Source organism: Rattus norvegicus, chromosome 15 (assembly GCF_021556685.1).
Source record: "Rattus norvegicus strain SHRSP/BbbUtx chromosome 15, alternate assembly SHRSP_T2T, whole genome shotgun sequence".
Lineage (NCBI taxonomy): Eukaryota > Metazoa > Chordata > Mammalia > Rodentia > Muridae > Rattus > Rattus norvegicus.
The window spans coordinates 104,823,655-104,839,963 of NC_141548.1; the positions used below are offsets into that span (position 1 = coordinate 104,823,655).

Consider the following 16,309-nt stretch of genomic DNA (forward strand, 5'->3'; position numbering starts at 1 on the left):
ATTGCACTGCTTCCGTTTTCACAGGTTATTACTTTAAAGACAGACCCCAGAGGTGACAGCATGGGAATAGAGAGCTGGATACGTTGGTGCAGGAACTTGGACATTTAGCATCTAAAAATGAGGCTTGCAGTAGACTAGGAGTCCAGCCCAGCTCACTGCTTAGTCTTAGAGGGCTCTCCAGACACAGATTGTTTGTACAGTTTTAGTCGGTTGAGGAGGAAGAATGATATTATTTAGTAATGATTGACGATTACATGAACATCTTGTTTTATTTATGTGTGTGTGTATGTATGTGTGTATGTATGTATGCCCCCACAGTGATTTTCAGCTTACTGGACCATAGGCATATCCTCAGTTACCAACTGTCTAGGCTGCTTTTACACTATAAGGATAGACCAGTAGGTCCTATAGGACCTGAACTATTTATTCTGTCTCTTCATAGGAAAAGTTTGCAACCTCTGGGATGGACTAATAAAATGAGAGTTGTTTTTTCTGGAACAGAGTAGTTGTAGTGACTGGAGTAAAAATGTTAAGTGTACAAGGAGATTATTTATGTGGCACCAGGCAGCACAGCATGGTACTCTATTACTGTGCTGTCCACTTCAGAGCCATTGGCCTCCTGTGACCATTTAAATTAAATGTCAGGTAAGAATCAGTCCTGTGACAATGTGAACTAAGTGGCTAGTTCAACTTAGGTGCCCAACAGCTCGGGTGGCCTAGAGGATGACTGTAACCAAGAGTGCAGTTGAAGGACATCTCATCCTTAAAGTTCTGTTGCAGGGTTGCACACTAGGAAGCTCTTAGCTTTCACCTTGGACATGCCACTGCAGCAGCTACTCAAAACTGCTAGAAACTGGGATTATCCTCTTCAATCTTCAGAATAGAAAACTGAGACACGGGGGAAGGAGTCTGCAAAGACCCCCAGCCTTGGTATTGTTGCTTCCCAGAGCAAGGCTGTGAAGAGGCTGTGCGTGATGGTAGTGGTCAGCTTGTATTATGTATAGCAGAGTAGGCCTGCAGATTTTGAAACTGAAAACTACCAGTCATGTGAATATAATTCATTCCTCAGGAGAAATCTGGAGTTGAAAACCACCTCCTTTTCTGTATTAGGTGTTAGAGTTTGGATTTGGATGTGTCTTCATAACAGTGGTAGTGAAATTATTTTGACTGGGTAAGTCATCAGCTAGAGGCTTTGTCTTGACAATGGTTGCATGTATTACTCAAGCATTCTGTGATGCTGAAATGTCCTGTCATTTTTTAGCTGAAATGGCCCCTGGTTTTTTTAAAAAAGACATATTTTTTAGCGTTGGAGACAGTACTGCCCCTCCAAGCCCCCACCCCCACCCCACCCCACACCCCGCACACATACACACAAGGTTTCTTTGTGTAGGCCTGGCTGTCCTGAAACTTACTTTGTAGATCAGGCTGGCCTTAAACTTGCAGAGATCGATCTGCCTGACCCGGCCCTGGCTCCTGAGTGCTGTATTAAAGGCTTTCCCCCTTTGAGGAGAAGTACACAGTCTGCCTGTGAAGCTGTTTAAAACGGACCACAGTATCTTTAGGCATCCATCTAGTGGGTGAACACAGCAATCTTAGTAGACTCTTCCTGTTAGTCATGTCACTCTTTTGTCTGTATTTTGGCAGTTAGGCACTGTTCAGAATACTTCATAAATGGCAACTAGTAGCCTAACATAGCCCTACAAGATAGATATTACCATCGTTTTGTAGATAAGGAGAAACCTGAGGAACCTGACATGTTAAATGATTTGACCCAAATCACACAGTTAATAAGGACCCAGGTGGTCTGGCCCACAGTCTCTGCTTTGGTCTGCTATGTTTACTTTGTTATTTGAGTTCTTTCTTATTATTAGTAGGGAGAGGCAAGCGTGTAGCATTCAGGGACTATTTTCAGGAGCTGACTCTTTCCTTCCACCCCAGGATCTGGACAAGCTACTCAGGTCTTTCATCCTGCTCACATAACGGGCACTTTGCCTGCTGAGCTGACCTGTTGGACTGTTTACATTGCAATTGTGTTTCTTGTCTCACTTTTTAGGGGGTGGGTGTTAGCAAGTGCTGAATGCTGGTGAGATCAGCACAGCAGTGTGACTTTCTGCCACTCTTGGCAGCCTCTTGAATTCACCCAGAGCAGCCACAGCAGCCTTATCTCAATGATGGTACTTGTCCAACTAAGTATCTCTTAACTTTTGTTTAATCACCAAAAGTATTTCAGGGCAAAAATGGCTTACTGGGAGGCTTCTTATATCTGGGAGAAATTTTGAAAACGTTAGTAGGAAAATGCCATTTAAATCATGTTTCATAGGTAGTTGAAACTTTTCTCCTCTCCTTTGTGTTGAACTTGATCTCATCCTCCTAAATGTCTTCTCTGTTACTAGTTGTAGCGTGCCATTCTCAGATGGATCACAACTGCCCTCCACAGTTAGACCATGTGGTCCTCTTGGCTGCTTAAGAGTGCACATAAGCAACCACTCACAGTGCGGCTAATTGAGAAAATTCCAACCAGTGGGGCAGCATTTCTTTCTCTTTGGTTTTTTAAGACAAGGTTTCTCGGTGTAGTTCTGGCTGTCCTGGAATTTGCTTTGTAGACCAGGCTAGCCTTGAACTCACAGAGATCCATTGGACTGCTGGAATTCAAGGTGTGGGCAACTACTGCTCAGCAAAATATCTTTTTTTTTTAATCCATATCTATCTATCTATCTATCTATCTATCTATCTATCTATCTATCTATCTATCTATCTAGACAAGGTTTCTCTTGCTTTGGCTGTCCTGGAACAGACATTACTCTCTAAGCGATGTGTTTGTGTTTGTGTGTGTGTGTGTGTGTGTGTGTGTGTGTGTGTGCGCGCTCTGAGAGGCCAGATGAGAGTGTCCAATCTGGAGCTGGAGATAAAGGTGGCTGTGACCTGAACTAGCAGGGGTGCTAGGAACTGAACTTTGTCCCTCTGCAAGAACAGTATACCCTCCTACCTTTCTCTCCATCCCCTAAAATAAAAATTATTGTGGTGTAAAAGTACTGAACTTGGAAAGCAAACATTTAAAAACAATTCAATAAATAATGCTTTTTAAGATATTTAATATTTTAGAAAATTTAGAATTTCAAAAGCATTAGCAATATTAAAGATTTTATATCTGTAAAAGTTATATAGGTATGTTTTAAATGAATATAATTTGTTAATTGAACATATTTGCTAAAGAGTAGTTTAATGTTTCAAGCATGTAGCGTTTTTTTTTCAGTTCCAAGCATGACTCGTGTCTGTCTTCAGGGTTCGTGTTCTAATCCTGCGCTTCCTCATTTCAGGCTGAGATAGAACTGTTTGTTAACCGGCTTGATTCAGTGGAGTCTGTTCTTCCTTATGAATATACAGCGTAAGTTTCCCAGCTCGGTTTTATATAAATGTTTATGTGGCTCATCAGAATTTTGTATTTAGAACTTTATTCACTTCCTAAATCATGGGACCTGGATGATTGGGTAGAGTTGATGGAGATGGGCTGTTACTTTAACCCTGCCTGGTACACACTCTTGGCACATCTCCTGCCTTAAGCTTCTCAAGTGTTGGGATTGCAGGAGTACACCACAGTACCTAGTTTGGAAACACTTTGAGACAAGACATGCTGTCCTGGGGCTAAAGAGATGGCTCAGCAGGTGAGCGCACACGCTGCTCCTTCAGAGGACCCAGACTCAGTGCTCAGCACCACTGATGGCTGCCAGTGTCTGGGACTCTGGTTGCAGAGGATCCTGCATCTGCCTCCATGGGTGCCAGCACACGTGCGTACAAACACGAATTGTACTGGAGAAACAGACGTGTCTCTTTATGTCGCTTTGCAGTATAACATACATCAGTGAAACAATGATTTTTCTTTTTTATCTGACCATAAAAATGTAATTTTGTTCTTTTTACATTTTTATTCATGTATATGGGTGTTTTACCTATCCAAATGTCTGTCACCACACAGATGCCTTGCTTTGAGGCAGAAGAGGGCATCAGATGCCCCAGAACTGGAGTTAGAGATGGTTGTAAGCTGCCACTTTGGTGCTGGGACTTGAACCCAGGTCCTGAGAAAAAGCTAAGCCATCTCTCCAGTATTTTCCATACATTTTAAAAGAATTCTCCTTTGTGTTGTTGCCAGAAAGAACCTCTGTTTTGTTTGAAGCACTTTTTTCCCCAAATATTTGAATGTGTGTAACCAGCCTGGGTAGTTTCATGTTACACAGCAATAAGCGTCTTTCTCGTCCTCCTCAATAGTGAGTGTCCTCACAGCTGTCACGGCAGTGCGCAGTCATTGCCGTCTTCCTTGCAACCTGCAGGCATTATGTATAGCGCAGTTGTTTACCGATTGCTTACTTATAAGCATTCCATTTCCAGATGTTTTAAATTGTTGTTACTGTCTCGTGTGTGAGGTGAGTCTGTGTAGTCAGGGCTCTTCTTCTGCCTGTACATGACTGCGCTTGATTGCACTGAGCTGGTAAAGCTCTGTGACGGGTGCTACCCATTGAGCCATTACATAGATACATAACACACACACACACACACACACACACACACACACACACACACACACAATCTTCTTCCAAGGTGTGGATTTTGTTGTGTGTTATGTTATGAAGTGTGCTGCAAAAAAAAAAAAAAACCAAAAAAAACCAAAAAAAACGAAAAAACCCTATGATTATTTAACTTCTGTAGTTCATATTGGTTGTTACATAGCTCCTAGACTCTAATTGACTTGTCTTTCCATTGTGCATAGAGTTTTAAAGGCGATGTTTGCTATACAAAGAAGCATATACAAAAGCTATTACCCCATAAGAGCCTCTCTGCCCAAGTATACATAAGAAAGGAGTACAAAAGCCCTGAGTTGTCTGCCTAACTCATACAGGGCCTGGTAACCTTTGGGAAAAGGTCATTGCTTTTCTAGTCTCTGCTTGTTCTGTTAAGGAGTCAACATGTTTTCTTGAATCTTTGTTCTTATTAGGAAAAATCTGGATCTGATCCATGTTTGGAAGTGTTTTGTAATTTTTGAAATTCATCTTCCTCTTAAGTATCTCACTGTCCTGTGGCCATTATAATAGTCTCACATAACCCCCATGTTATTTCTTAATGAATGCCCTATAATTTTCTGTGACAAAATTGAATTGAGTGATCATATTGAAACCAAATTTCACTAAAGCTGACTGTAATACACAAAAAAATTAAAGAAGAGAATCGTAGGATCCTGAATGTGCTTTTCCTTCCTTCTGAGTTCTCGTAGTGAAAGGATGTCTAGGCACCATATCTGTAGGTGTAAGACTGATAGTCTTCTGTAAATTTGTCCTATGAAAAGATTCGAATAAAAGTTACAACAAAAGATTAATCCTGAAAAAAGCCTGAAGAATAAAGATACAATATATAGTATATATTATATATAGTTATATGATTATATATCATATATAGTTATGATAATATGTAGTTATATATTATAATATATAATTAAACTTCACAGGAATAAGATATGATTTATAGATTTTTTAAAAGCCTTATATGTAGAATGTAATATGTAAAATATTTCTGGTTCTAGTAGGAATTGTGACACTTGAGACTTAAATATAAGTACCTTCCTCATTTAAAGAACTGCTAAGGAATCTTTCAAGATTGGCCAGTAGCGGGGCTGGGGATTTAGCTCAGTGGTAGAGCGCTTACCTAGGAAGCGCAAGGCCCTGGGTTCGGTCCCCAGCTCCGAAAAAAAAGAACCAAAAAAAAAAAAGATTGGCCAGTAGCTCTTACCTCACTGTTCTTTGGGTTTTTTTGTTTTGTTTTTTTCCTTCAATGTCTAAATGTTAATGTTGTTTCCTCAGGTTTGATTTTTGCCAAGCATCAGAAGGAAAACGCCCATCTGAAAATCTTGGTCAGGTATTATTCGGGGAAAGAATTGAACCCTCACCATACAAGGTTTGTATTTGGTGTTAAATAAAAAAAAATTTTTTTTTCTCTTTTCTTTTTTTTGGAGCTGGGGACCGAACCCAGGGCCTTGCGCTTGCTAGGCAAGCACTCTACCACTGAGCTAAATCCCCAACCCCAAATAAAAATTTCTTACTCATAACTTTGGAGGTTTCTTTTTTGTTCTTGTTTGAGAATTATCACAAATAACTTGGATCTCACAGTAAGGAGCAATTGCTGTAGTTTGCATCCATGAATAACTAACTTCCCTCCCTTCCTTCCTTCCTTCCTCCCTTCCTTCCTTCCTGTGTGTGTGTGTGTGTGTGTGTGTGTGTGTGTGTGTGTGTGTATGCAGTAGTAATTTCTTAAAGCCATGATTTAGAAAGGCCCTTCTTCTTTACATAGTGTATCATTGATAGGCCTGTGCTAGTGCTGTGATGCACAATGTGGAGGCCTCTGCTCACTGTGCAGTGTGCCTCACACTAATTTCCAGTCATGGAAGTTGTCTCTTTACTTTGTCTCCCTTTCTTTCTGAACAGTGTCTGTGATTTCCTTCATCCCCAAGAGTGACATTGCCCGGGCTTCTCTATTGACATTTTAAAGAGATTTTTAATTTTCATTTCTTTTAGTCTTGGGTTATTTAGCTTAACTTTCTGAATCGTTAAAAGTATTTTTGAGGGATGGGATATAGCCTGTTTACAGTGCTTTTTTAAACAGTGTACAATGGCCTGGAGTCTGTCCTCAGACCACAAAACCTAGCTTGGTAGCACAGGCCTGTAATCCCAGCACTCAGGGTGAGAGCAGGAAGTTCGAATGTCGTCCTCAGCCGCCTGGATGACCTGAGACCTGTCTCAGAAGCAAAAGGGTTCATTTGAAACATCACATACGTTTTTTAGGTCTCCAGGTAAATGAAACTGCATATTCTCTTCGATGTATGGACGTCATCATTACCCGTAATCATCTCCTTTTTAAGCTTTGATCTTTTAAACTTAATCTCCCATATTAAGCAATCCTCTGGTCATTTTATATGTTGTCTTCTACTGTACAAAATTAAGATGTTTATAATTACAATATATCACTGTATAAATAATTTAGTGGTGTGGAAGACTATAAAATGAAAAGTAAGTCTCCTCCCTTAGTTCTATGTAAGTTTCTTTTTAACGTTTCCTGAAGATTTGTACATACATACAAGTTGATATAAATACAATTAGGCTGTTACGTATTTCATGTATTAATATATTAATGTATATTTTATACACACACACATTTGTTTTACTGTATTCTGCACTCTGCATTGTTACTTCTCTGCTTCCTGGGTGTTTGACCCTGCTAGAACTTTCCTGTGATGCTGTCATCTGACTGACCCCGGGTACTCCTCGGCCCACGCTGCCTCTCCTGACTCCCCATTTCCCTTCCCTTCCTGCAGCTCAGACTCTGCCTTAGCTCTGCCTTAGCCCCTCGCCTTCTTTTCGCCAGCTCTTCCCGTCTCCTGGCACTTCACTACATGGAGCCTCCTCCAGCTAATCCGTGGGCCTGTGTCTTCCCGGTAGCCATCTCACTCCCCCCCAGTTCAGAACCTATTTTGTTAGGCCTTGGGCGCAGAAAGATAGAACCTGGATAAGTTTGCTCCACTACAGTTCTTTTAATGATTTGTTTATTTTCATTTTAAGTGTGTGGATGCTTTTGCTTGCATGTATGTCTGTACCATGTTTGTGCAGTGGCTATGGGGGCCAGAAAATGGCATTGGGTTCTCTGGAACTGGCTACAGATGGTTATGAGGTGCCATGTGGATGCTGGGAACCAAACCTGGGTCCTCTGGAAGAACAGCCAGTGCTCCCAACCCCTGAGCCATCTCTGCAGCCCCTATAGTTTCATTTCAAACCGTAAATCTTCTTCAAGTAATCTAATTTGTAATCCTCTGCTCTAAAAAATGTCAGTTTTAAATTATTTTGAAAGACAGTTGAAGACTTTTGGGAATGAAGTTACTGGGAAGAATTCAGTGTCTGGGGGGCATCAAGCAATAATTCTCTGTTACAAGTTTGAGAGATTACTTTGATAGCAGTTGCATTCATTTGTAGTAGAGGGTGTTGTCGGGACTATCTGTGAAAGTACACAGACAACTTAATATTAATGTGGTATCTCTGTTACATGGTGCTGGCCCTAGAAAGTGGAATGAACCTGGCAGAGGTGGCCCATGCCTTTAATCCCAGTAGGAGTGGCAGGCAGCCAGGTCTCTGCTTAGGGGATCTTATACTGGCAGGGACAGACAGGTGCACAACAGGTGCAGACAGGTGTAAGCTGTTGTACAAACTCTCTAGTAGGAGCTTATCCTTGACACTTCTAAATGCATGTAAGACCCTCGGGTCCTGGGAATTTTTAGATTTAATCTCATGTCCTGGGAGTTGAGGTTAAAGAGCAGAAGGATTCTTAAATAGAGAAAGATGTGTACCCAGCATTTTTCATGTTCTTCAGAAACTTTTAGGGTCAAGGTCTGTGTTAAGCAAGGCATGGTGGCACATATGTCTCTGGGGATGCTAAGGTAGTCCCAGGTTATCCTGGGCTACCTAGCAAGATCCTGTCTCCCAGCTCAAAAAGTGTTAAGTTCTCAATTCCCAATTTAAAGTGATTCTTGAAGACTACGACATATGAAAACGTGGTGTTGGGCAATGAGAGTTTCATTCTAAATCAACCATAAATGATTTTTCAAATGTATGGGTCCTATTATTTTGGAATGCAGCTTTGATTAGGAAGCCTGAATTTATTTTGAAAGATAAGCTATAACCTAACCACCCCCTTTTTTGTTTTTGTTTTTTTGTTTTGTTTTGTTTTGTTTTTCTTTTCCGGAGCTGAAGACTGAACCCAGGGCCTTGCGCTTGCTAGGCAAGCGCTCTACCACTGAGCTAAATCCCCAACCCCTGTTTTTTGTTTTTCTTTTCTTTTTTTTTTTTAAACAGGGTTTATACTAAGTTTAACAAACCATCTTTTTTTTTTTTTAATTCTATGTATATGAGTTACACTGTAGCTGTCTTCAGACACACCAGAAGAGGGCATCGGATCCCATTACAGATGGTCGTGAGCCACCATGTGGTTGCTGGGAGTTGAACTCAGGACCTCTGGAAGAGCAGTCAGTGCTCTTAAACACTGAGCCATCTCTCCAGCCCTGTTTTTTGTTTTTCTTTTTTTCTTTTTTTTTTTTTTTTTGGTTCTTTTTTTTCGGAGCTGGGGACCGAACCCAGGGCCTTGCGCTTCCTAGGTAAGCGCTCTACCACTGAGCTAAATCCCCAGCCCCCTGTTTTTTGTTTTTCAATACAGAGTTTGTCTATGTAGCCTTGGCTATTTTGGAACTCACTTCTGTAGGTGGATTTGGAACTCACCAGGCTGGCCTTGAACTTTCTTTACATCTGCCTTCCAAGTGCCAGGACTAAAGGGCAAGCACAACCACTGCCTGGCTAGGCAGTGTGCCTTAATTTCGTTTTGATCCTTCTGTGTTTTATTTCCAGATGTTTTTACTCTATTTAAGTCTATAGTAAAGGAAAGTGAGAGGCTGCAGCCATCTGAAGGCTGTCTTGTCACCTTTTTCTGTGACATCTGTTTAGGTCAGGAAAAGTGCAGTTTAAGACAGTGTGTGGATCATAAAACCTCATGTAAACACTCGCTCACTGATGCTTCCGTTCACTGGGCCAGCGTTTGAGAGTTAGCTACTTTTTGTGGCCCCAGGCACTGCTACAGATAGAGAATGTAACAGGACAAAAGAAATCCCTGGCCTTTGTGGATCTTTGGTCTTGATGGCTTGGAGGAACCTGGAGATAACTAAAGTGTACAGTATGTCAGTTACTTTGGAAAGAATTCCCAAAAGTAAAACAATTCGGACAGAAAGTTTGTCATTTTAGATAAAACTTACTGAGAGGTGACATTAAATGTAAATGTAGAAAGTCTCACTGAGATGACATTGATACCAGACCTTAAAAGTAAGGGAAGGAATAAGCCACACAAGTAAGTGCCTAGGAAGGTGTTGTAGAGCAGACAGCAGATGGCAGGTCCCCAGGTGTGGACAGCCTGAGCACGGGAGTGATGGAGACTGGTGAGAGAGGAGCAAGCACAGTTGAGGGTTAGAGCCCTTGTAGCATGCTTGAGGCCCTGGGTTCAAGCCTTACCACCATGAGAAACAACAGTGACTAAAACTTTGGCCGCTTCACATCTGAGAAAGATGGGAGATTGTTGCTCACTGTTGGGGCGTGTTGAGAACAGACTGGAGAGTGTAAGGAGAAAACCCAGTCAGATTTTACAGCTATCCAGATAGGGTTTGGTGGTGGTTTAGACCTTAGGGAGGAGAGTGTGACTTGGTTGTACTCTTAGAATCAGCTTATTGTTTTGGAAGTAGAGCTGAGAGAATTAGCTAAGGAGTAGGATATAGACTGGGGTTTCCATTTCCTAAGGCAGATAAAACAGAAGAGTAAATTTGGGACATCTCATGCCCTCTTCTGGCTATTGTGGTACTTGCACACATTTGGCACATGGACACTAAAATTAAAGGTGTGTATTTTATAATATGGAGAGTGATAAAACAAGACACCTCCTGCCCACCATGTGTGTGCTTATGGGTACACCAACACCTCTCTGCATGCATATGCACCACACAATACACTACAGTTAAATAAAATAGGACAAAATTGAGCTTGTGTGTCGCAAAGGGGAGTTGGTTTCTTTGCCATCTAATAACAGCTCAGCAGTTAAAAGTACTCCTGTGCTTTCAGAGGACCCTGGTTTGATTCCCAGCACCCACAGCTTACAGCTTGTCTGTAACTCTAGTCCTAGAGGATCCAACCTCTGGCCTGAGTGAGCATGCATGTGGGATACAGACATACACATAGAAGTACAAAGTACTGTTAAATCCACAGCAGTGATGTAAAGTACAGAATTCCCAACTAAACATAAGGAGAGCAACATTCTTACAGCTCAACCCTTTTAGGGCAGATCCCGAATGGCATTTCTTTGTTTGTGTCTTTAATGCCTTGATTTTTCTCATTTGTGCCAAGCATATACATTTATTGGTACCAAGCATATACATTTATTGGTGGAATTGATGAGTATAAAGCATGCAGACAGAGCGTGGGAGCATTACAGGCACGTCAGCTGCGGCTCTGCGCCCTCAGCGCTGGGTGTGTCAGCACCTACAACCCCAGTTGGGGAGCACAGAGACACTGGAGCTGTGAGTCAATGAGCTCCATGTTTGCTAACAGCCTGTTCAAAACTAAAGAGAGCCATAGAAGACAATGTCTGACGTTGGCTCATGGGCTTCTTGTGCTGCACGTGTGTAAAATGCACATGTGTAAGACACCCACTTGCTCACTGTCTCTTTAATTTTCCTTTACAGTTGAGCACAAAAGTTGTTGAGTCAGCTAAATCCAGTTCCCACCTATTAGATGGAGGTGTAAGACTTACAGCTGTTGGATTGCTGATAGCAGATAATGTTTATCTCCCCTTATCTAAGTTGGACCTCTGTGCCTCTCATTCTGTCATATTAGTACTTTTATACTACTTTTCACTTTTTAAAAATGGGGGTTGGGGATTTGGCTCAGTGGTAGAGCACTTGCCTAGCAAGCGCAAGGCCCTGGGTTCAGTCCCCAGCTCCGAAAAAAAGAAAAAAAAAAAAAAAAAAAAAAAGAACCTTAAGGTTCAAAATAATGCTACAATACTGTGTTTTAGATGGAGGTAATGGCATGGTGAGAATTAAACTGTTGGCTGACAGGTGGCAGCAGTGGGCTGCACTTAAGCATTCCCTCAGTTAGGTTGGTGTAGGGATGTTAATAAGTAGCATACAGAAGTGGGCCACGAGCAGCTGTTAGTGCATACCTATAGGGATCCCAGCACTTGGGGGGGGGGGGGCTTAGATAGAAGACCTTATTTCAAAAACAAATCAAAAATCGCAAGTCAAGTAGACTGTTTAAAAACAAAACACAATTTTTTCTTTTGTTATGGAGACAGGATTTCTCTGTGTAGTCTTGGCTATCCTGGAATTTACTGTGTAGATCAGGCTAGCCTCAAACTCAGAGATCCACCTGCCTCTGCCTTCTGAGTCCTGGGATTAAAGGCATGTGCCACCACCACCTAGCAAAACATAGTTTTTGTATTAAAAATTATTGTGGGGCTGGAGAGATGGCTCAGCGGTTAAGAGCACCCGACTGCTCTTCCACAGGTCATGAGTTCAATTCCCAGCAACCACATGGTGGCTCACAACCATCTGTAAAGAGATCTGATGCCCTCTTCTGGTGTATCTGAAGACAGCTACAGTGTACTTATATATAATAAATAAATAAATCTTTAAAAAAAAATTAATGTGATGTATTTATGTAGTTGATATGTCACAGCCTTCTGAAAATGTGAAGATGTGTATAGGGGGGTTTGTTTTGTTTTGTTTTGTACTGGATGTTGAGTCAGAGCCTCAGGCTCACACTCTGCTGTATGCTCTACTCCTTACCCCTCAGCCCAATGAATAGCATTTTTAAAATTAAGACTTAAATGCTCCCAGTAAAACATCATGAACCTTATTAAACTTGTGTGAGTGGTGTGTGTGAGTGTGTGCATGTGTCTGTGTATGATGTAAATTCTGGACTGAAAATTGGAGGAACCTCTAGTTTTTAAATTTGGTTACTAATTTTTAATTTTACCTTAAGTATATATAGAACCCTGAAAATTAGCAGTCTTTAAACTTGAGTAAAGGGTCATGTTTGCTTTGATTTTAGATATTCAAATGTGGCAGTGTGGTCACTGCTGAGTCTTCTAGGGAACATTAGGGGCACTTGATTGGTTCCTGTTCACTTGGATGCTAGCACAGAAATCTTGGGTCCTTGTTACTAGAAGCCATCAGCTCCAGAAGTGTAGAAGGTACCGCTGGGGAAATGTTCTGCCTTTTTCTTCTAGATCACATTTACATGTAGAAGATGAATAGATTGAAGTTATCAGACCACAAAGGAAAAACTTAGGATAAGAAAACTTGGAGCCTTTATGGAGAAGCGAGTTGAAGGTCCAGTGTAACTGAGTGAGCTTCGGTGCAGTTCAGATTTTTATCACCAGTACTGGTGACTTAAACTATCTGTTATCTTAGGAAGAACCTGTATCTATTTGCATAATTTTTATTAATGTACCCTCTGCTTTCTTTTTATACAGTTTACATTTAATAAGGAGGAAACCTGTAAGCTCGTTTGTACGAAAACATACCATACAGAGAAGGCTGAAGACAAACAGAAGTTAGACTTCTTGAAAAAAAGCATGCTACTGAACTATCAGCATCACTGGTGAGAGAGAGGTTTAGTGGTTGGGGCTTTGAAGATGAAATTTCTGTATCATTGTCTACAGAGACTAAATTGTAGGTTTAATATGTTACAGACTTCTGTTCATGCCAGAGCAGTGACTATGTGAGGTGCTTCCTGTACTCAGACCTGCTGCTCTGCTTCTCTGGCCCTGTGTAGTCAACACGGGGGACTTTAAGGGTGTAGGGAAGAGCTGGGATCAACCCTGTGGATTTTATTGTTTGTTAGTAGCATCTTCTTACAAATAGAATCTACTTCATGTTCTGTAACCATGTTGCAACAGTAACAAGTTTCTTCACAGTTTGTGTTGAGGACTGTCTAGACTGGGTCCTGGAGATAAAGAAGCAGAGACTAGGGTGCCTGGTGCTGTCTTGTGGCAGAATGTTGACTGGCATGTGTAAGGCTCTTGGTTCTATTCAAGTACTGCAGGTAGGAGAGATTACAGAAGCATTTGTTCCTTAGCAGCTTCCATACAGGAAGGCATCTAGAAATCCTGAGCTAATTTTTGCAATTAGTCTAGGTCCATTTTAATGCCAGAATAAGTTAATAAGAAGAAAATCAATTTAGGGTAGTTTACAAGGTTAGGAAGTGTTTGTTAGTGAGATTTACTAAGCAGTTTGTGAAGGCAGTTGCAAACAAACGACTGCTGTTAAATAATAGTTCTTGCCATTGAGTTGGGAACTTCTGTGATTTTAAGTCTGCATCAAGAACATGGAGACTTGTAATTCTAGACTTCAGTCCTGGACCCCCCAGGCCGCTCTATTTTTGGAAGCTTTGATTCTCAGTTGTGGGTTTACTGAAACTGAGTTGAGTACATTTTTATTTCAGAAGGTTTATACTACATAACTTGACTTTAAGCAGAATTGGCAGAAATAAAATGTGTCCCTCAGAATTTTAAAAGATCTCTTAAAGTACTGAATTCTTACAGAATCTTACTGTGGATTTAGTACCTTCCTTTGTACCAAGCTGCTTTAGGGAGGCTATGATTACTTTCTAAATTATTAAGCTTGTGAAAAACCCTCAAGTGGTACAGAAAAATATTAACTCGCAAGAGCCCTCCAGCGCTGCCAGCCATTTATCCTGTCCTGGCCCCTGCTGGGCGGCGCTGTTTGTCCATCATGTTTTCAGATTTCTGCATCTGTATGTATGTGAAAGGCTGGGCATTGTTAGGAAATATGAAAGCTGAGGTATTATTCTGTACTTTATTCTGTTACTAGGTGTTTTTCCAAGTCCGATGCCTTTGTAGGTCCGTATTTGATTTGTTTTTATAGTTGTATGAATTTTCTGATGTGAACAGTGATTTTTCTTTTTCTATAGAACATTGTAAATTCTTTATCCTCATTATAGAGAAAGGTTAATGCGTTATAGTTTTCTTATCTAAGTTAAGTGATTTTTATTTTTACTTAGGCCATTAAGAGTGGGTTAGAGATCTTTGAAGCTGACTGTCTTAGCTGGAGCAGTTCCATCATTCTAGAGCCCACTCTGGTACCTGAGCTCCGTCCATCTGTCCTGTGCACTCCGTCCCTCAGCTGCCCTGTGCACTCAGTCCCTCTGCTTTCCGTTGGATCCTGGATCAGAGAGAGCACAGTGTGTGCCTGCATTACTGAGGCTGGATGGACACCTTAGCTGTGCTGAGCAAGCGCTGCACTGCGTTCTTTATGAGGCTTTAAAGATAAAGTTGTACTTAACTGGTTGTCCTCAAACTAACTCAGTGTTCAGTGACATAGAACTTCTAGCCTTACAGCAGCTTACGGTGTAGGAAGGGATTCTGAGATAGCTTCGGCACATTTAATCTCAGACCCTACCAGTTCAACAAAGGAGAGTGGTGCACAGTTTTCGAAACAGCAAAATCCTCATTTGTATAGATCTGCTTGTGTTAAAACTATGCAGTAGGACTTAATTGCCAAGTTTCATTCAGTTTTGCTATGTGTTTGGTTACTTCAGTCTAATCAGAAACCTTTATAACTGAATTATTGGGAAAGTAACTTCTTTATAATAAAGCCTATTGCTGTCAGTGTTTAACACAGAGGTCCTGGAATGTAGAGGAGAAAATGCTCTCTACACTGAAAAGAGTTCTTTCTGGTAGACAGTCGGGACCAGTCATCCCACTGTAATCTTTGGATCCTTCTTCCATGCTCTTAACCACTGTGGTGACTTGAAATGAGGGTTGAATTTTTAGAAATTTAATACTGCTTCCTGATTTATGAAAGCAATAATTTTAAGTGTTATTTTAAAATTTTTCTTACATTTATTTCAAAGGGGTTCTCTTTCTGTTTAGTATATTCTAATACCTGAAATAGCTATTAAATCAAGACATTAAATTACAAATAAGTGAAATGTTTGTTTTTAAAACTCTTAATTGCCCCCAACTTCAGCACTCTAATTTTTAGGTAGTGTTTTCATTGTAGTTGGCTAGCATAAAGACATTTTATGTTGCCTATATACACTCACTGGTCATAATTCATTCTGTCTGAAGCAACTGACTGATTATCTAGTTCCCCACAAAACTCTTCAATTATTTATACAGCATTGTTTTATGTTTCTAATATTTTATAATGTTATAGTCTTTTGGGTATAATAGTAAACAGCTTAATAGTATAGGTGATTCTAAGATTTGTGCACAGAGTGCTATTAAGTAGCATGTAAATATGACAAGACATGTTTTATTAGGTCATTAACATACACCTTGGGTGAATAGAGAATCATAATTTTACTTCCTAGGGCACATTAATTAAAAAATAAAACATGCCCTGGAGTGTAGTCTTATGACTGTGATACAGCTAGTATATTTTGGCTAATTTTTTATTTTGTATCCTGCAGTGTGATCTGAGCATAGGCAACCACATGCGCAGACTATAATGTAGTTTCACAGTGCCACAAGACTTCATTATTTTAATTTTTTTTTCACTATAAACTTTGAAAGATTTGGTTCTCTTGCTTTATAACAATGTTCTTTTATAAATCACTTGGATTTATAAGTTTTAACAGAAAATACTGTAATTTCCACTTTTTTCTTCACTCTTTAGTTAAATTTCATCTTGCAGATGTATTCTTTTTGCCTTCTGTTGAGT

General features: G+C 40.5%; 1 protein-coding gene across 1 annotated transcript in view; it reads left to right on the top strand.

The window, feature by feature from the left end:
• The window catches only part of Tm9sf2 (transmembrane 9 superfamily member 2), a 52,428-nt gene that overhangs the window by 11,568 nt on the left and 24,551 nt on the right, over nt 1-16,309 (top strand). The window contains 3 exon segments of the mRNA NM_001005554.1: nt 3,318-3,385; nt 5,847-5,940; nt 13,096-13,223. Coding sequence (NP_001005554.1) covers nt 3,318-3,385; nt 5,847-5,940; nt 13,096-13,223 — 290 coding nt within the window.